General features: G+C 40.5%; 1 protein-coding gene across 5 annotated transcripts in view; it reads right to left on the bottom strand.

Annotated features, from left to right (window-relative positions):
- The window catches only part of CMIP (c-Maf inducing protein), a 111,176-nt gene that overhangs the window by 35,973 nt on the left and 52,655 nt on the right, over positions 1–22,548 (bottom strand). For 4 of the 5 annotated variants that reach the window (XM_072117545.1, XM_072117544.1, XM_072117548.1 and 1 more), the window contains exons 3-7: positions 20,364–20,414; positions 9,092–9,253; positions 6,827–6,868; positions 4,571–4,633; positions 3,622–3,702 (exon numbers count right to left, since the gene is read on the bottom strand). In XM_072117545.1, the coding sequence (XP_071973646.1) occupies positions 3,622–3,702; positions 4,571–4,633; positions 6,827–6,868; positions 9,092–9,253; positions 20,364–20,414 (399 nt within the window). Of the gene's footprint in view, positions 1–3,621; positions 3,703–4,570; positions 4,634–6,826; positions 6,869–9,091; positions 9,254–11,568; positions 11,793–20,363; positions 20,415–22,548 lie in introns of those variants that run through there. The other variant, XM_072117549.1, reaches the window with a different exon arrangement.

Here is a 22,548-nt window from a genome sequence, read left to right on the forward strand (position 1 = left end):
TATATAAGCTGGAGACTAAGCACAGTTGGAGAGCCCCCTATAAAGTTATGCTGTGTAAATGGGAAAAATGGTTCGACATTATTAATAAAATGTGTATGAGCCCTGCAGCTCAGGACAAACAGTTCAGTAAAAAGAAGAGTCTGTGTATGACAAAATCCTGTCCGTAAGTTTCTGGTCATTATGTGACACGTAATCTTCTCTCCTATGTTGTGTTTGTTGCCATCTTGAAGCTGCTGGGAGTAAATCAAGCACCTCTGTCTGTTCTAGAAGGAGATAATGCCCCTCATGTAAATGAGGCTGGTCACATGGTCACATGCAAAGATGTCATCCCCGTTACCCCTCCCCTCTCCTCCCCCTGCTCATGTCTGTGTGTAATGTATAGTAAAGCATTGCTAGTGTCTATGCTTTATCTGCTGACATGCTGCATCATCCTAATACACATGTGTGAAACACAGACATCTGCTACACAAGTACCTGACATGTTCTGCTATAACATGGCTGCATCCTGGAGCTATTGTATCTCTCCTATACACACACAGGCTGCAGGGGGCGCCAGCATCAGGAAGCACATGGAGGAGCCATTACACAGGCCATCAGTCATGTGTATAGGAGTATCTCATATACACAGGCTGCAGGGAGCGCCAGCACCAGGAAGCACATGGAGGAGCCATTACACCATTATACAGGCTGTCAGTCAAGCACTGGGGGGTGTGGCTGTACCTCCCATTCATGAATAAGCTGGGCTGCTTGAATATGATAATTACTCATTGGACATCTCACAGGTCATTTGCATACAGCTTTAGGACCTCATTGCTTATGTTTACAGGCACGTAGAGGGAAAATGAAGGGATAGAGGCAATGCTTTCTAATGGCAGTTTATGAAAATATATTTAGTTCAGGGGGTTAATTTGCCTGACGGTTCTCTTTAAATTGTAGGTTCCATACAAGTCTTTTTCTTGCTATGCTGTAGGTCTAGTGGAGTGTATGTAGGCTGCAATGTTTTATTTTACCTACTTGTTCTAGTTCCCCTTGGAAATGCAATTCAACCAGCATGAGTCTGCTCTTTTTCTTAGATTTCCATTGCTAGGGTCAGATCTACCTCCCGGTTCTCTGTATACAAATCCAGGGCATGGCCAAGCCCCCTGCAACCTTGTGCACGCTCCTGGATCCTGTGCACACTTGTTTCATTAGTGCACATTCTTCACCCTTGAATCATACTGCTGGTCCTGCCTGATGTCAGTGATTCCTGACAGTGGGAGGGTCCACTTGGAAGTATAGGATTGGTGCATTTTAAAAGAGCACACTCCCGAGTGCATCATGCATCATTCTTTGGAGTACACAGTGAAAGTCGTAAAAACCAAATGCCTTTTTTTTCACCAGTTTCACTACATTTGGATCCCCCCCTTACGTCCTAGTACACGGCATGAAATATGAAATACTGTCGCTATCAAGTACAATTTGTTACGCAGAAAACAAGCCCTCACACAGCTCTATACATGGGAAAATAAAATAATTTTTGAAGGTGGGGAGTGAAACACAAAAACCAAATCGGACCAATATATTCATACCAAACATGCAACCTTGAACTGATTTTAGCAAATCCGTTTAATTCAAAAGTTGTAGGTTTGGTACAGTAAATCCCACACATGCAGGAAGCAATAAGGAGCACAACACACATATTTCAGAAATAGGCAGTGTATTTCTGTCCAATGAGCGGCAGCACAGCAAATCAAAGATCAACACTGTCTTAGCATGTCCATAGAAATAGAAAAAACATGGTAGCTCTTTTGGAACTTTCTGCTGGTATTGGTTAGATAGTAAAACAATTAAAAACCAAAAAATCTAGTGTACAAACCCAGTAACAGTCTATGGAAGTTATCTGGAACATTGCACCCTCATCTCTTACATTCCAAGCAATCTTCAATTGGGTTTCCCCCATTAAATACCCCTAATAGGATCCCTTTGAACTGAGTAAAAGTGGAAGTAGTAACGATCTGCCTCTTTCACACCGTGGGCTTTTAGATGGTACAGCAACAAGTAGACTTGTTCCACAGAAATGGACTGGCACGGCACACAATACAGACTAAACTAAGATAGGATGAATCAGACATGTTCAACCCAAAGTGTGGGTGACATATTATATTAAAGAGGGGGACACTTTGGTTTATCATGCAAGTTAATATAAATAACTGTGGGATATAAAAGTTACTCCAAGACTGGATATATGCACAACAAAATCTTCTATATATTTTAGAAGATTCCACCAATTTCGTTTAAAATACTGAAAATGCAGCCAATGAGTTTCTCAATCCCCAGATTTAGTATACTATAATTGCCTTTCCAGACAAGGAGCTGGATTTACGAATGAAAAAAAAAAAGGTTTATAAGTTTTATTTAAGGAAGAAAGCCAAAACTCATGAACATGCCAAACTCTGTGGTTAGAACAAACTCTGCTCTTTGTGATGTATAAAGTCGGATAAATGGCGTAAACATAAGAAACATAGAAAGCCGTTTCTGGCTTTAGAATCTGACGGAGAGACTATGTTGGCAGGCACAGACTGTGCAGCTGTTCTGTATTTTTTAAAAAAGCCAACACTTTTATAGCAATGTTATTATGCCAAGACCTTTTTTTTCTATTTTGTTAGGACTTCAGAAACAAAAAGAACGTGAACAGTCCATCTTCAAATTTAGTGCTACAAAAATGAAAGAATTATGCTTATACATATATGCAAATATATAATTCTGGCTTCAGGTGATGTATTCTGCGACTATTCTGCATATACTGTATGTGGTTGATAAATACAGGGGCATAACTACAGGGGTAGCAGCCATAGCAGCTGTTATGGGGCCCACAGTGTAAAGAGACCCCAGCATCTGTATATGTACTGTATGTATGTGTGGATATGCTGTATGTATATACTGTGTGTGATTGTAACTCACATGTGTGAGTAAACAAATATGTATGCTTTCTTAAGGGGGGCCCATTGAAAAGTCTGCTAAGGGGTCCTGCAACTCCTAGCTCCGCCCCCAGATAAATATGAACCAAACTGTTTACATCGGAAAGCTAAACGTCTTCTGACATCCATGTCATCTCTGATCCATCTAATCAGCCATGTACCCATGTAAGCAAGACATCATCAGTTTGGGCTTGTGGCTTTTAGATGTAACCAATGAGGTTTACATTAACTGACATAAAGCAGAGATCTTCAAAACTAGTAACCATCCCAATGTCAAAGCTTTTTATACATGCATAGGGTTTGTTTTAAACACCATTTTTTTTTCATCTCAAGCCTATGGCTAGCCACAAAATTTAGGCCTCTTGCCCATGAGTGAGTCAGATGTGTCAAACTCCGGAACTGAGTATCAGGGCAAATGTTCCAGAAAGCTCATGATGCAAGTTTGATGCATTAAACTCACTCGTGGGCAAAAGGCCTTCCACTCAAAAGAAAAAATTTGGCCTAAAAAGACTAGGGGCTCTCAACATATGCCAATGTTTCAGCTACTGTATCTCTGCCAGTACAAAGAAATATAAAGCGAGTCTTTCAGGGACCTTGAAGAAATGAGCATTAATACGGCCATAGACAGTAACCAATATTGTTACGGAATCAAGGAAATACTGACCATGTTGTGTTTGAGAATTCTTTGTACAACTGGAGTGAAGACCTCAATGACCACCATGGAACGGGGGCGCTCTCTACAGTGCTGCAAGGGAAGCATATTCACAGTTATAATTATAGGTCGTCAAAATTTGTGTGGCACAGACTAAGCCAGCTAATATGTGGTGCAAAGTTAGACTACACCACTTTAAAAGTAAGCAAATTCATTCAGACAACTCATAGGAATCCATTCACATGGATCTATATTTTGCAGACCCTGGCTTGGTCGCAATGTGCCGAGACACATTGGGGCTCATTTATTAAGGGTCCCACGGACCACACTTTTGTTGGACATACCGACAATTTCCATTTTGCGCCGCTGGGACAGGGATTTAGCGCCGGCTTTCATGCAACAGAAATCAGGGAGGAAGGGGGTGCGTTGGACGATCCGACTGATTCGGACAAACCACGAAATTTAACTTCAAAATTGTGTCGCAAGCCAAGCACTTACATGCACCAGGAAAAAGATGGTGAAATCTGGTGGACCTGAGAGGGGAAGCGAAAGAAGCAGGAAAACGGGCACAGGATCTAAGTGAATAGTAGCACAGTGCATTCCGGAGAGACAATGCACTTTCGGGAACTCCGAGGGTAAGTAAATGTGCCCCAATGTGCTCACTGCACTTTGTCCGATTGTAATAGACCTCGATACAGTTGTGTGAATGGAACCTTATATTGTGATTAATCTGTTGTATAAGGCATTCTAATCAGAATTTGCTCTAAATATTTATTTTTAACCCCTACCCCCCAGCTGCCCATTGTATTCTAATTATTTTATTTTAACTATAAACATATTTACAAGCTTAATTTTAAACATATTTTAGATTAAAGGCTAGGCCAACCCTGACTTTGGTTTTGACGGATGAGATATGTTGTCTAAACATATGTTGTCTACTGTCGTCTTATAGACGTCATACCTTGCAGAAGAATTCACAGAGATCAGGAGGAGGGTGGTTGTTTTCCAAGAGAGGAGCAATAGCCTGGAAAATAAAAATAGAAACTAGTCATACAAAAAAAATATAGATTACATAAACTGGTAAGAAAAATGAGCTATGTACACTTAAAGTCAGTTTGCAGAAAATATAGATGGTGAAAGGAAAAAAACAGTTTCCTCATCTATATCATATACCTGTGTTTAGAAGTGTGGAATATTATGGGGACATGTCCATAACTGATGAAAGTGACAAGATGTAAATGTAGGGCCTCCCGCCACATCTGCACACCCAAAAATACTTGGTTGATACTTTAGATAATTTACTGTGAAATTTTTCTCGCAATATATAATAGGTGTCCAAACTCTAAGAGTAATGATCCCTGTTTCTAAAGGTGGTTTCAGGCAGTAAGAGGATTCAGCGTGGTCACCTCTAACATATGCCATTACTTGAAAACTGACTGGGGAGTTAAAATAATACCTGATAAATAATAACATCTGCTCCGGCCCCGTCCCTGCATTTCCAGTATATTAGGAAATCACAATATACATAATGGTTTGCAGTTTCAGCTATTTTTATATTGTCTGTTGAACTTTATGTCAGGTCACAAGTCCCTTGTAAATGTTCTTATGAATACTGGATTACCGGCTGAGATTGGTAGCCTGCTCCCCTATTATATGACAGCTGAAGAAATTGGACTATGTTGCCATGCAAATCATAAGATTTTACCTAAAACAGAAATCACCTTGATTGTGTCAGCATTAAACCCTGCGAAAACATCAATCTTAGCGCTAGAGAGCTAACACAGCTCTCTAGAAATTATGGTGTTTTTCCATTTCCCATTACCAGTGCAACAGCAGACGATATTTTATGAGCGCAGTTTGTTTATTTTTCTCCTTTCTTTTAAACAACTGTCAAACTTTCAGAAAACTCAGGTCACCTAATTATTCTATAACCAAGCAACCAAATGTGGTTATGTAAATATAAGGGAAGGCCATGACTTCTTCTACATATTACTAGAGGTAACAATACATTCTCACTAGAAGGATGGAGCGGTGTGACTTATTCCAGACAGCACATTTTGGGATATTGTTATCAAAGATGCACAAAACAAATATAGAAGATAACAAGTACAGGCAGTCCCCAGGTTACGTACAAGATAGGTTCTGTAGGTTTGTTCTTAAAGGAAACCTACCAGTTAGAATGGCCGGGGGAAGCTGTAAGTACCGAGCACAAGCTCAGGGTGAGCTGGTGCCGGTACTTACTTTCGTTAGTGTTATAAACCGCGGTGTCGCGGTTTTAATACTTCTTAAACCAGGAGAGGCTTCGGCGCTGCGCAGTGCCGAAGCCTGTTCTGGTCTAGAGTTTAAAAAGTGTTAAAACCGCGATACCGCGGTTTATAACACTAACGAAAGTAAGTACCGGCACCAGCTCACCCTGAGCTGGTGCTCGGTACTTACAGCTTCCCCCGGCCATTCTAAATGGTAGGTTTCCTTTAAGTTGAATTTGTATGTAAGCTGGAACTGTATATTTTATAATTGTAGCCCCAGCCAGAATTTTTTTGGTCTCTGTGACAATTGGATTTTTAAAAATGTTGGGTTGTCATAAGAACCAGGATAAATAATAAAGCTTCATTGCAGACACCTCTGAAAACTGTTACAGCTGTTTATTGTAGCCTAGGGCTAAAGTACAGTAAGTTACCAACATCCAAAAGTCCGTTTGTAACTAGGGGTCGTATCTAAGTCAGGTGTAGGGGACCATCTGTAGTGTCCATTAACCCATTTTATATGAAAAGGGGTGTCTGCAATTTAAAATATTGCATTCCGTACCAAAATTAACAGTGATGTTATATTACATTGCTCTTACAGCAATGTTTAATCATGAAGACTTGACTTCTCGAATTTTTTCTCATCTACGCCTTGAAAATTCCATGGGTATACAGTGCTATGTTCCTGTCATTGTCTATACAGGCACTGTTGCCCATCATTATTGACGGCCATGCTTGCTGCTAGGCTTTGTACTGATTGTGAAAGAAGTTAAAGGTCCACAAAATCCCCTTAATAGGTTTTTTACAAATTTGATCATGGTAATGAAATTAATTATTTTGTGCTGTGTACATTGTCGGCCACCAGATTCTCATGTTCCTGTGGAGACTAGAAAAACATGATTGCTTATCTAATGCTGGAGTTAAATGTCATAAAGAGATGTTACTAATATCAATATAGAAATGTCTTCACTTACCACAATTATGCTCTCATGCTCCTGAGTGGTTAGGTTAATGCTCTGCAAGAATAAATCATCAACAATTATCTCAAATCGAAAAGCTCAAAACCAAGACATCAAAAAGACAAAGGTGTAAGCGTTCAGGACATCTGTCAAGTGGTAAAAGTTATTCTTGTACATATTGCAGTAGAGGCCTGGGGTCCTATCCATGACCATGGGAGTTCCACCAACCATAAATAAAAAGGCCATCTGAAGTGAAACTGTGGTGCCGGACACCAGCAAAAGACATCTAAATGGAAAATTGTGCCACAATTATGAAGGACTCAAAGTGCTCATATTAAAAGGGTATTCCCATGAAGACAAGTTTCTTATATGTACTCAGCATAGCAAAATAACACATTCTCTAATTCACTGTTAACAATAATGTAGCAACCTGTCTCCATCAGTCCTGCTGTTAACAATTTCAGTTTCCCCTAGACATGACATTGTAACTTCGCTTAGGGTCGGGTGGCGGCCATCTTGGATGAAATTGTGGAACTGAGTTTCTGTATGTCTTTGCTGTGTGGCTGTAGCCCCGCCCCCTGCACGGAGCTTGCAGACTCTCTCTGAACACATCCTGCCAGAACATGGCAAGCAGAGGGAGAGGCTGAAAACTACAAGCTACAAGGAGGTAAGTGATCTGTGGATAGGGGAAGCAGGCACATCTGTGAGATGTAGCAGATTTCACATTGTAACACTGTAATGGTCTGTCAGCCTGTGTCCTTCAGCCTCTGTGTAATCATCTCATGCATCTCTGATCTGTCTCATCTCTCCTTCTATGTCAGTGTGTTAGTACAATGTCAGAAGCCAGATGAAAGTGCATATACACCTTGTACCCGGATAATCTAACCATATTGTCACCCCACAGAACAAGATGGGGAATAAGGTGTCTGCTTAAAGAGGCCCCGCCCAAACTCTGGGATTTTACACTGAGCACCATAGAGAATGATAGGAGCTAAAACAGCAATAAAACTGAGTAAAATTGTAAAGTAAGGGGTTGTACCACATCTTTATTGTGGTATCATCACTAGGGGACTGAGAAGTTAGAATTTTCTCTTGTGGGAAAACCCCTTTAAGTATCACTAAGGTAACTGGGTATGTAAAGAAGCAATAGAACGATGGAGTCAATGGCCACCTTGATGCCTCCTTAACTGGAAGTTGACCACAACTGATAAAGAGGTTCTGACTGTAAAATCATTGGATTTTCCATCTTCAGAGTTTTTAACTGCAGTTGGACTTGACAACTAACCATAGTTAGTTGTGGCTTAGTGGTGGCTTAGGATGCAATCGGCAGCCAAATGTCCTAAATAATGCTGTATTAAGCACACATAGGGAATGCCTAACTCTTCAAAACTACATATTCTTCTGTTCCTAAATTCTTAGATTGCAATTTCCAGATTCATCAGAGGCGACCTCTACACTGTAACCACCTTCCCCTGTGAACATTGACAAACATCTGCATTGTGAATAATGTTCAGAGCACAATTTTTCTCAGCATTTCTAAAGAATGACTTAATACTTTAATATTAATTGTTGTTCCAGCCTTCTGCCATCGAGTGTGAACGGAAGAGACTGAAGTGTTTACAGTTAACACGAAAATCGTTGGATTCTCAACCAGTCCCAGATGGAGAACAGAAAAACAAATTGTTCCTTTCTTTGGACACATCATTGTGTACAAAATTAATTGTGCCAAAGCATATTAAAATGTTGCTTCCTCAACGGGGCAAATTTTCTTTACATACAAAGAACTGAGGACATTTATTTTACTGACAGCTTAATAGGAATGACTCATTATATTATAAACAGGTTACGGGCTGGTGGATCACTACTGGACTACTTGTTATAGTAGATAATATCATATGCTCTTCATGGTTTGGTCTACTCTGTACATCATTTATTTTTACTTCTAAAGCTAGCCATACACATTCATTTTGGCTAGGCATTGGTCTACTCCGATTTCATCTAGGCCTGCTGACCATCATAACATGCGGTAGCCTCCTAATTTTCTGACAACATCAATATGCCAAATTCTTATGCTCTTGAATATATAAACTACTGCCGAAAGATGTCTGACAGGAGCTTCCAACCCTCTCCCCACTGAGAACATAGGTGCTCTTAAGCCAAGCAGGGCTTGACTTTTCTTGTTGTGGTTAGCAGGAACAAATTGCTGGCAAAAAAAAACATTGAATGTGTATGGCCATATGCCATTGGTGTAAGTTTGATAACCTGTTGCTTAGCACTTACCTCTGAAAGTAATTTAGAGACAATTTCTAGTGGTGCCTGGTGGATGGAGTCATCTTGCAATGGAGAAGTCAGTGCCATATCCACCAATGACCTTATCTCCTTTAACACGACCTCCCACCTATTTGGGTTACTGAGAACCTTTTTGTACTTGTAGATCTTTTTCTGCAAGATAAAATTGAAAAGTTTATATATAGAGTAGAAAACGATAGATGGCACTGGTATCTGCATGCATTGTATTAGAGCGCCTATAAAAAATTATAGAAACAAGACAAGACTACTTCCTACCATAAAGATCATCACAGTTGTCCGTGACCCCTGTCTTGTATTCTTTGAAATCTATCCACCTTTGTTATGCTGGATAAGGATTCCTATCATTACTAAACCTTTTAGGCTCCATGGTGACAGTAGGGTTCTTCAACTGGATTACTGACAGGAGATTCAGAAAAATGTTTGCCACAACACAGCTACAACTACTTGTCACGTAATCTCTAAAATATGTCTAAACCTCTAAAACTTCACCTCTTTGAGAAGACTACCTTCTTTTTTATACAATGGATTAACTGTGCGAGTCCTGTCACACACCAGCACCAGGTGTCTTGCAAGACACTGGGTGGTGGCTACCGATTGTATGCAACAAGTCCCTCCCCTGTCCGAATGAACCTTCTTTAAGAGGGCCATAGAAGACATTCAGTGCAAATATAGATAAACTTCACAGTATGTGAGTGATTTTAGAACTTTGGGGGAGATTTATCAGAAGAGTCTGAGAGCAGATCTGTTCTAGTTCCCCCCTGGCAACCAATCAAAGCTCAGCTTCCAATTTCCCAAAGCCGTTTTTAAAATAAAAGCTGCGCTCTGATTGTTAACCATGGGCAACTAGAACAGTTTTACCTCAGACACTTCTGATAAATCTCCCCCTTTGTCTTATATAAGAGGTTTTTAAATTATTTGAAACAAATTTTCATACAGAAATAATCCACATAAATTCCTCACTCTACAATAATTTGATGTAGGGAAAATGTGTCACTCACATCTTAGGATAATAATAATTATTTTATTTTTGGGGTTTGGGAGCCTCCCGCGCTATTCCGACATATTCCCGGCCGTACAGGCAATCTACCTACTAGCCATGTCTGTGATTGGGCAATGATGACCATCTGGCAATGTTTAGGTCACACAGATTTCCGCTTTCCTCAGGTTTGTCCCTACAAAAGGTGTGGTACTTCCCTTACTAACAGGACAGTGTTAGCATCTGACATATTGAAGCCTCAATACAAATAAGGGTGCTGTCACACAAACCGCTTTTATTCTGTTTAGAAGCGCAATGAAAGTTAACGGGGGGTGCGTGTGCCATGGCCCAATCTACGGAAACACATGCCATCAGTAACCAGCACTCTGTATCTTTCATTTAAGGAGGACCTGTCACCCAGACTAGAATAAGCAGCTCCGTAGCCCTACCCCAGAAAAAGCACTATATAGCCGTGTTAAACATACCAATAAAGCCAGCAAATATTGCACTGCCATAGCCCTCAGAACGCCGGACCAAGCTTACAGCTTACAGGTCCAGCTTATTCATAAGGGGGGGGGGCGAAGCACTCCTCTGCTTCTCCCCTGGACCGCCCTCTCAAGAATACGCCGGACCACTGTAAGCTTGGTGGCCATTCTGAGGGCTGTGGCAGTGCAATATTTGCTGGCTTTATCGGTATGTTTAACACAGCTACATACTGCCTTTACTGGGGTAGGGCTAGGGATAAAGCTAGCAGTTTAACACTGCTAGATCTGGGGTAGGGCTAGGGAGCTGCTTACTTTAGTAAGCAGCTCCTAGAGGGTTTAGTCGGGGTGACAAGTCCTCTTTAAACAATAGTTACTTACATGTTTTATTAGTTACATGTTTTATTAGATCATTTATATTACCGGTACTTTTTATATAATTATTTATATATCTTTTAAAACACAAGATTATTTTTGGACACAAAACAGCGTTAGCTGCCAAACTCCAATAATGTTAGTGTGCAGCATTTGACATATATCTAAATAAATGCCTGCCGTTATCAAGTTATCAGAGCCTTTCTATATTTTAACTTCATGGATTACATGCAACACTGTACAGTGCCAAACATACAGGCGGAATGAGACAGATGATAATATGTCAGGCAATCTGGTATCAAGTAACATTGATTTGCTTACGTCAATTGCAATAACATCCTGAATTGCCCAGGTGGTATAGGTGTCTTGAAATGAACCTGACCAAAGTATCATCTGGAGACCCAAATGTTAACCAATTCAATGCTAGACATCTGGTGCAAATTTATCAAATAGCAGCCATTCTTCTACTGTAACCATAATAGAGCATACCATCAAAGCTTGGCTACAAAGATAATAGGGAAAATATAATAAAAGCAAGTGTGTTTCTCTCAGATGTGACAAAATCACCTTCTGTGGCAACAAAATGGTTAAAATGCCCACAAGGAATCCCTTACCGGCTGCCGAAATGCAGGATGCAGATTCTCTCTGGATTTCCTTTATTCCCAAGCTTTCCAGACAATGCAGCGAGACCAACAGAGACTCCCTGCTACCAATGAGCGAGACAAAAAAATAGCCACTCTCTGCCGTCACCCTAAAATATTTGATAAGGGCTGAAAGATCTGCGTCTTCCAAAAAGCCTCTGCTGGTTTCATTGGTTGCTGTAGTCCCTGCTGTCACATGCTGAGGTGCGTGACGATGGAAAAAAATCACTTATCTGTATATTTTCTGAGTCTTTGCCTGAAAGTCATACATCTAGGGAAGCTTCCGCCCTGCAGTGGACACATCCAGTGTTTATACTGTATACAGGACTAGATTTTATTCTGATCACAAGTAAAAACGTTCTCCACTGTTGACTCTAAACATCAAAGCTCTGCTTCAGCGAGCGACAGAACAATCCCCCTGTTATTTCCAGAGATCTGCCTGCTACACTTACAGATCACCAGTAAACATAGCGGGGTCCACTAGTGAGTGTAAAAATCTTCTCAGTCTCAGGGAAAGTGGGGTGAACACACTGTCCAGCATCCTGGATGGCAAGAGTGATGCCACACATGGCGGTTTTAGGTCTGTTTTTAAGCATACGTTTTTAAAACGCATCCGTTTTTGACTGTTTGAAATGCATTTGGCTGTTACAACTTGTTTAAACTGACTGAAAACGCAGTCCAAAAACGCCATGTGTGGCATCACCCTATTGGAAAATACAATGATATAAAGACCAGGAAGATGCTGGCAACGATGCCATATACATCTTACTATGCCAAGCGAATGCCTCACACCTTCCACTCGTTACTGCTGTGTACTTCATTGATGGGGGCTGCCATAGGTAACATTCTAATATTTGGGCCAGGACTAAGTCTGTCTTTACACAATGGGGGACATTTACTATGGTGTTTCCGCCAGTTTTGTGGCGCTCTCACCACATGTTCTGCTCTCAGACCTATTTATTAGCTGTCGGGGACAGAAAAAATGACTTTTTCCGTCTGCTCCGACTCTTCTCCGAAAAGGGGCGTGGCTTTGGCGGAGTGGAAACTCAGACAGAATTAATATGTGTCACAGCCATTTTTGGGCGCTGTAAACTGGCGGAAAGTAGACCAAAAGAAAACTGGTCTAGCAGGGACTGTTGGACATATTTCTGGTGCTCGGGACAGATTTTGGTCCCAGGGACAGAAAATGGTCTCGGGGACAGAAAATGGTCTTGGCGCCAGAAATGTCTCTGCACAGCTCTACAATATTAAATGTGTGTCTTCTTTTCCGAGAGCAGGTCGGTAACAAAGCCAATGCAGACACCGACACTTTAAGTAAATGTCCCCCAATGTATTAGAATTGCGTTTTGAAAAGGAAAGACAGCAAGGCTCCATCACATATAAATTTATACTGAAACAAATGTGATTGGGAATAAACAGTATGGTCATTCCAGATTGCAAGCATAGACTAGGCGGTCCATACCATGTCAATATGCAGTCTGGATGCTGCAAGTGTGTTATCTATTTTGTACACCTTGATCCTGAAAGTCCTGATGTTGTACCCAATCCTGAAAGTGTGAAGCCACGGTAAAGCTGTAAAATGGAGCAAGTCTGGTCATACCCCTCAGGTAGGGTATGAAATGTCCTTCCAGAATTCCCTCTTTTATGCAAGATCTCACCTGTTTATCTACAAAAATAATCTCTTCCAAAATTATGTGAAAATGAGAGAATGAGAGACGAGTCAAATTTTCTCTGAGATGAGTTCGGTTTAACGGCTGCAGGTTGAGTGTCATGCTCTTACTTTCAGTAAAAAAAAAAAAATCTCCTCTTTCAGATCACATCTGGCTTGTGGATTCTACAGATCCAGAGATACAGGCAGGTAAAGACATGCTTGGAAAAGTAACCTGCAGATAGAAATTTATTTCCCACCACACAGAACCATAAAAGTCTGATACGGTCCGAAATATGAGATTTGTATCTTTAATATGACACTAAAAGAATGTTTTTAGATACTACAGAAATAAAGATACTGACACACCCCAGGATCCTTTAAACTTGACTGATCTCAAGCCAATATAATACTTATTATCAAATTAACATGGCTTTCGGTGAGATTTTCGTTTTTATAGCTAAACATTAGAAATTTCACATAAACTAGGGTATTCTAGAAAGGACATTTCATACCTTACCTGGATGATGCCACACGTGGCGTTTTTTGGTACGTTTTTAAGCATGCATTTTCAGTCTATTTAAAAATGCATGCATGTTTAAAGCGCATGCATTTTTTACCGTTTACCATGCGCTTGGCAGCTTAGAACCTATATATCTTAATAAAATGCATGCGTTTATAAATGGACTGAAAGCACATGCTTAAAAACTGACCAAAAATGCCACGTGTGGCATCACCCTCCAAGGGTGCCAGTATTTAATGACATAAAATCTGGTACAAGTTGCCTTTAAAGGAAACATCTTGCTTGGTGCTGTTTCACTACAAAGCTTTTCCAGAAATAAATGAAAGCTATTTTAATTGAACTACATTTTTATCTCCAGGTGACTTTAGGGTAGATCTGATTTCATGCACGTATGCATACAGCATTTTCTAGAACATGATTACGGGTATAGTGTATATTCATCACTTGTTGCTATGCTGGAGGATTAATGTAGTGAATACAAGCTGGGCTGTGTCATGGATGCCTTCACAGATATGTATCTACACTATAATACTAAGAACCCCACTCGGGTAATAAGTTATTTATTCACTAACCAAACACATCCATCCTCACGTATACACATATGAATTCATTGACCCGCCACCAAAACAAGCTGTATCATTTTTTTATGCATGCTTTGGGGCAAATTAGTTTACTTTTTTACAAAAATATGGACATGCAATGTTTTTACCAACAATGTTACAAATGTTATATATAGTGTGATTGATGCAAATGTTTCAATCTATGGCCAGGGGTCCCAGGACAGATAGACAGATGGGAGAAGCCCTTCCATTATTTCGTTCCCCAGTCATGATTTCCATCCCTTTGTGTTTGAGGCCCTCAGCATATGCACGTAGCCATTAGTTACAGAGATTAATGCTTGGTCTGGCACATGACCAGAGGCCCTGCTTCTAGAATTACAATAGCTTGAAAAGCACATGCAGCTGGGAGTGATTTGTACATGAAACATAACAGCCGTGCGCTAAATGGTGATAGAGGTTGGAATGGATTCAGAATTTCTTCCTGATACAGAAATGGAAAACCTAACAAACTGTAGTCAAGAAGTAGGTATTTGGCTTTAAAGTATTAGGAACAGTTTAGAGTCTCTGTACTTGTAAAGCCATCTTAAAGACATAAAGACTTTCATTCATGCCATCTGTTCCTAAAGATCAAGTCATGGAGGTGGGGAGCTCCAGCATGCAGTCCAGATACCATCCTCCTAACTGCCACGGACACTGCTAAACCTACCCACTTCAGTAATGAGGGACATGAAAGGGACAATGGCTTTGCTAAAGAGAATTCCCAGAGGAGGGGGAATGTGCGAGTTGAGAGAGATGCCAGCTGTGTGCGACTTGCTGAAGAGAAAGAGTTCATGATGGGGGCCAGGATCGCAGTGTCTGCAGCAGTTAACAGCTAGGGTAACTTTACTGTATCCTGGAGCTCAATCTCCTCCATGACTGGATCTTTACTAACGGAGGTCATACAAAGCTTTTTCAGAAGAATGGTAGGACTAATTCTATGGATAGATCCATCAGTGAAACATGTATAAAGACATCTAACTGGTACTGTGTGTGTGTAATGAGGGTTGTCCCTGGTGACAGGTTCTCTTTTATGACAGTTGTTGCCCACCTTAGAGGAATACAGGCTCCAGTGATGGACAAGACTATCATGTCCCTATGGAATAAAGCATGGTCAAGTAGAAAGGGTCTAAACCTTTAAAAATGGAGGTAACTGCAGGTTAATGCATCATTTTGGATTGATTGACAATATCCATTGTCACCTCTATGTAACAGAATTGAAAAGATACTAAATGCAATGGCAATATGACTACAGGACATAAAATTATACTAGTATCCATGCCCAAGCATATAGAAATATGTATTTAATAAAGAATTTCATCTTCTCCAAAAGCTTTCTTAAACTATTGCAGTTCTAACACCAAGGTTTCTGGTCACACGCCAGACCAAATCTTAATCTGTGTAACTAAACCTTTATTCTGCCACTGCTAAGAAAGCAAATGTGTTCCAAGTGTGGTCACTGTAGAACAATGCATCCGCTAATTCACTTATGATCATAATTACTGATGTCTACTGGGGGAAAAAGATGGCTGCAAAAGTTTTAGTAACAGTTGTCCAAGACTCTTCGTGTAGTTTGTGGTAACAATTTACTAGCTTCTTTAACTCTTCAGGCAGCGAGATGTATTTAGTATACTAATCTTTTACTCTTGTGTTGTGTAGTTTGTGTATGTTTTCAGTTTTGCTTTTTGCACCAAATTAGTTTTCTACATGCTTTTATATATCTCATTTAACCACATTGTTTTCAGCTAAACAGTGAGAGTAAGGTCCTATACAGGCGGTCCCCTACTTAAGGACACCCGACTTACAGACGACCCCTAGTTAAAGATGGACCCCTCTGCGACCTCTGGTGAAGATCTCTGAATGCTTTACTTTAGTCCCAGACTGCAATAATCAGCTGTAAGGTGTCTGTAATGAAGTTCTATTGATAATCCTTGGTCCAATTACAGCAAAAAATTTGAAAACTCCAATTATCACTGGGGCAATATTTTTTTTGTCTGGATCTACAATTATAAAATATATAACGTTTCGACTTGAATACAAATTCAACTTAAGGGTACATTCACATGGCTGTCTGCAGGGACGTACACACGGCCGCATGTAAGTCCCCATAGGCAGCAATAGCGGCACGGCGGCGATACACATGTGTGGCACCGTTCTGGGCCGCACAACACAAAAAGATAGAGCATGCTCTATCTTTCTGTAAGTGTGCGGCCGTGCGCCGCTGTTTTCTATGGAGGGAGGAGGGGCCACCTCCTCCTACTGTCCAGCACACGGCGGTATGCCCGCACGGCGGGCATACCGCGTGTGAATGAACCCTAAGGACAAACCTATGGAACCTATCTTATACGTAACCCGGGGACTGGCTGTACTAAAAAGAAATTATAACGTTTACAGATATGTACCATGTAACAATAAGCAACTTTTGACTGATTTTAAGCCAGCCATGCAAGGAGTGGTAATAGCGCCTCTTTAACTTATTTGAAAGTGGCTTTACATTAAATGAAGTTACCTGTTACAAGGGCAATTCTAGATTTCAATATGCAGGTTCAGTGGCTTTCACGGCTAGAAAACTTTTCCCTTTAGAAATGTATGCAGCGTGCAGGTTTATGGGGATGCCAGGAGAAATGCCATTCCACCAACACCTATCAGGGGTAAAGTTAGCTTACAAGAAATAATTCCATCATAATAAATAGAATTTTTGCACCAAGTCACTTATTAGGGCACAAGAGGAAGTGTATTGGATCTTGAGGTCATATCACGCAGTAGAATACTTCACGTCAGTGACAAACCACCTGGTTGGCAAACCATTTTTGCCAGTTTACACCAACACATTGTCCACTTCTTTGAAAAGGTTTCAAAGCCTGAGACAGAATTGCGGCAGATTTATCAAGTGTCTGAAAGTCAGAATATTTCTAGTTGCCCATGGCAACCAATCACAGCTCCCCTTTAAAATATTCATGAGCAATGGTAAATTGAAAGCTGAGCTGTGATTGGTTGCCATGGGCAACTAGAAATATTCTGACTTTCAGACACTTGATAAATCTGCCCCATTGTGTTCACAATGTACAAGTATTTCCTTGTCTACGTGTCACCATTATATGCACGTAAGTGCAGCATGGGAGTGACCTATAGACCGCTGCAAGTGCTCCATCACTAATCACTACACCAATGACTAATGGAATGACTACACAACACTGAAGCCACTAGCCATAATTAACACTTTTAGCCTGTATCTTGTGTCATGTCTGTCTGAAGGCAAATCCTGGACCAATGGATGGGACTAATTTGCATTATCTGGGTGATTTGTATATCCATAAAAAGATGTCTACATCACCTCATTGGTTTGTGGCTACAGAGCTATGTTCTTGTCTCTTTAAAGGACGGTGGCAAGTGGTGGTGGTGGGGGATTTTCTGGCATTAAAAGGGTTGCTGTTTAATTCAAGAGGGCGATGTGACAATTTTAGATTGTGTTTAGGACAATGACCTTGGCTTCTCGGAATCCAGAAATTGTTGATAATTACAGAGTTAAGGTGCAAAGGTTCATTAGACTGTTGATAACACCCATTAGAGTAGAAATTGATAGAATTACTTACTAAATGCTGCCTTGTAGAGACTACCTGAGTCGAGACGCTACATAGTTTTGCCTGGAATCTAAAGTCACAGTCTCCAGTACTGGCATAACAATGAACATTTACGGAAACAGCTGAGGTGTTTGCTTTAGTAAAATATACAAATATAACCCCTTCCATTATACAACACAATATTCCAGTAATCAGGTCTTACTTAAAGGATGTGCATGCTCCAAAGCTCCCCTCCCCACCCAGGGGCTCAGGTTTAGATTGAGCACAATTACGAGGTTACTTTTGCATACACTATTATTGGCGGCCTATACGGCTGCCGCTTCTGTAGGACAATCCAAGAATTGCGGAGTGCAGGAAGGTGGAAGTCATATCCCTTATGGATTCATTAGGCTCTGATCCTCTTCAGAGAGGTATATTCCCATAATAAAAGTATAAAGCTAGTGCTGTATATACACTTCCTCTTTTCCCTCGTAGCCAACAGGTTATCAGTGTTTCCACAATAGGCAAGGAACCCCACTAAAGGCTACTTTACCTCTCTGGTTATTTGATCTACATGCCATACATTTACCTGGCATTAACATAGCACTGTTAGCTTAAAGGGAATACTCAAGGCCCCCACCCTAAAATATTCTTTGTGCATATATTACCGGTAATTGAACATGCCATCTAAAAGAGACATGCAATATACCAGATTTACTGGAAAATGGTAGTTGTGGAAATTTATGATGCCATCTTGTCCTTAAATCCCTGCCTATGTGATGTAAAATGGTCCGGTAGGTTCTTCAGCTCTGTGTATTACTGTATCATCAGAGTGCTATATAGTGTGGGTTGAGCTGACGTACATAAAGGACTAGTGGGGTTAGTCCGTGACAACATCACAGACCTCTGGAATGGCCTATTTTCAATAAATATATTGGCGACTTCCTAAAGATGTTGTGAGTAAAAGATGTTGTCAATAGGAGGAAAACCATGGTTGCTTTCTTCCAAAAACAGCACTTGTCCAGACCATGGGTGATGTGTGGTAAGGCAATTAAGATCTTTCATCTCTATACAGCTGAGCTGTAATACCCGCATCTTGGTCAGGTGTGAAAATACACTCCAATAGAAAAATATTGAGGGGGTCTCGGGCAGCCCCTTTTAATTTCTATGGACACCATATAGGTTGTATTTTTCAGATATTTTAAAATACAAAAAAATACAGTTGGCATAGCAGATGGCAGTTTATATTCACACTGAATAAGCCCTTTGAGGACTGCCAAGGCAAGACAGCGATAGCGCATGCAGCTCTCAGCCTTCAACTTTAACCCTCACAATAATCCCAAACCATTCTGATTTGTTGTAAGAAACACTGCAAAACCTCATCCACACAACATATAGATTGCAGAGCCTTCAATTTACTACATTACTATGTAGTGATAACTTGTGATTATACATAAAATATAGGTTTCTAAGCCAGTAAGGTTTAGCCGCTATGTCAGAACATCGTATAACTCTGTTATCAATTTTATTAAAGGGGTATTCCCATGAAGACAAATCTACTCAGGATAACAAAATAACAAATTCTCTTATTAACTGTTATTAACAAAACCACAGCATTTCACAGACAGTCCATCCTGTCTCTATCAGTCCTAGTGTATACAATTTCAGTTGCCCTTAGACATGACCCTGTAACTTCTGACTTGGGGTCGGGGCAGCCATCTTGGATTTCTGTGTGACGGCCATGCTTGCCAAGTCTTTCTCTGCACTCTAGCCCTGCCCCCCTGCAGTCCAGGACGGAGCTCACTCACTGATGCAGACAGGAACTCACTATGTGTGTATGACGGCAGCATGAGAAGAAACTACAAGCTACAGAAAGGTAAGTTATTTAATTGGGGAGGCATACACAGCAAATATAATGTGTTGTGGAATAGCAGAGATGTAGGAGAGCTGACTGTCATTGTGTGCAATATGCATCTCATGGATCTCGGATCTGTCTCATCTCTCTTTCTATGTGTCAGATACTAGTAAAATGTCAGAAGCCAGATGAAAGTGTATATAAACCTGTACACGTTTGCAGCTCACATAACTAGATGGATCATGAAGTGTCTGCTTATAGAGTTCCCACATACACCCTACGATTTTGCACTGACCATCACTTAGTGATAGAAGCTAAAACAGCAATAAAAGTGACTAAAATTATTGTAAAGTAAGGGGTTAAAAATGATTGTGTTAATATCACTAAGGGATTATGAAGAAACATTGTTTTTAAAAGATGTGATTTAAAATAATTAATGATTTTCCATGCTGTATCTTATTTGTGTACAAAGAAGTAAAGTTACTGAAGATGAAGAAGTAATTGGATACTTATTACACATGGTGAACACTTTCCAGTATAAGTAAGCATTTGCTATGAGTGTGTCATGTAAACAGGTTTCACTCACCTTCCACTGCAATGAATGGAACCACTGGTCTCTCAGATAGCTGTTTGCAGCCTGTAACAGAAGAACAAGGTAGTAAGTACAAAACGCAGCCATAAACTTCACAGCCACAGAATCACAAGTGAATGGAGCAACTGGGCATCTGACATGCAGTCTTACCCTGAATAATAAAGTACAACTTAAGATTACTGCCATCTTAACAGACACTGCTCTGACTCATATATAGATAGATAAATATTGGATGTAAAGATTATCAACATGCTGAGTAAGTGAGAGTAATTTGCGGGCAGCAGGAGGATGTAAGAAGATTCCTATTCCACTAAGCTACAGATCATTCGGTATAACTTATGACTGAGGGTGCGGTCACATGTCGCGTTTAACGCAACAGCTGAAGAGAGATTTGCCTGATAAAACAGCAGTTAACACTTGCGTTTGTAAATGCAAGTGTTAACAGCTGTTTAATTAGGCAAATCTCTCATTAGCTGTTGCAATGCATTTTTAAACGCATGCGTTAAACGCGACGTGTGACCACACCCTCATTCACACTTTGGGCCTAGTAGTCACGTGAGCAGTTTAATTAGGCGATTGACAGCCAACTGTCTATGCCTGCACATCCAGAGGTAACAATAAATCATAAGAAAATCGACCCCTCTGGCAGGATCTGCTCTTCTTGTTTTTGAGAAAAAAGGCTTTAAAAATTATGTAAATTCCCTGAGGGGCTCCAGGCTCCATTAACACCTATATCATTTGCATAATGTGAGGTTGCGTGAGGAATTTACTCTGAGGCCCAATAATGGAAATTTTAGACAGAGTTTCTAAAATAAGGCAGTCATGTTCTTCCAAGTATGGACAATCCCTTTCCACAAGTTCTTCCTGGAAGATCCAGACACCACCATGTTGATATTCTCTATAACAGCCCACCTCCATAATCTCATTGAGTTCATGTTTATTTCCTGGAATCTCCTCCAGGTAAATATCAGCTCTTCCTGCTCTGGACACATTAGTGGCCTCCAGGCAGGACTTGGTGTGGTGTACAAATAACAATGGTTCTTTAGTATCTGCTTCCTGCAGTGTATGTCAATATTTGCTCCATGCTGGGTACACATTTAATCAGGGCAGCAAAGTCTGTTATTGAAAATTAACAATACCGCCTTTTTTTCAGTGACAACAATTGATGAGGGAACAGCATCTCCGATCTCAGGTTCACATTATAGACCTAGCCTCGAAATGATAAGCTAACCTGCCGTTTGCCAAGGGTGAGTTTGCTTTGCATTTGCAGTATGTGTTCTGCCTAAAGGGTCTGTCAAAAAACCAAGCCTAAGCCTTAAAGTGCAACTCCTCGGCTTCTCTATACATGTTACTGTATAGGTAAGGACACTCACCTTACCTACAACCCCTAGTTACAGACAGACCTCTCTGCACACTGTGCTTTGGATAATGGAGTTACAATTATAAAATACACCAGTTCTGACTTACATACAACTTAAAGGAAATCTATCATCAGGCTAAGGATTATTACTTGCGGGTATGTGACCCCTCTAGCAGAATCCACTCTTCCTTCATGCCCTTGGTTTTAAGAAAAATTGCTTTAAAATATATGCAAAGGAGCCTGAAATGTTCCAAGCTCTATTAACAGCTATGGAGCCCAAAAACACTCAGGCTCATTTGCATAATTTGTAAAGCCTTTAAAAAAAAAAAAAAAAAGTGGGGAGGGTTGGGGGAGAAGACAGGATCCTGCCAATGGGGACACACACCAGCATGTAAGTGTGCTTGGTTAACAATCATTCATCCTGGTGATAGATTTCCTTTAAGAAGAAACCTAACCCTGCCTAATTGACTGTATAGAACAGTGGTTCTCAACCTGTGGGTCGCGACCACGATTTTATAGCATTTTTTGGCACGAATACAATATTCTTGTAAATAGTTTGGGGTCACAGCAACATGAGGAACTGTATTGCGGGGTCACAGCATTAGAAAGGTTGAGAAGCATTGGTATAGAAGAAATAATAGAACAAGCAGGATCTACTGAAATAATAAAAAAAAGCTAAAAAGCTAAGCTGGGGAGCGGGTTTGTTATCGTTACAGGTACAGTGCCACATCTTTAACAGTGGCTGGGTCTGGTATTGCATTTTGGTTTTCGTTCACTTGTTGCAGTAACCATTTAAAGTAAAGTAACCCAGTGTCTTGC

Source organism: Engystomops pustulosus, chromosome 7 (assembly GCF_040894005.1).
Source record: "Engystomops pustulosus chromosome 7, aEngPut4.maternal, whole genome shotgun sequence".
NCBI classification, from domain to species: Eukaryota; Metazoa; Chordata; class Amphibia; order Anura; family Leptodactylidae; genus Engystomops; species Engystomops pustulosus.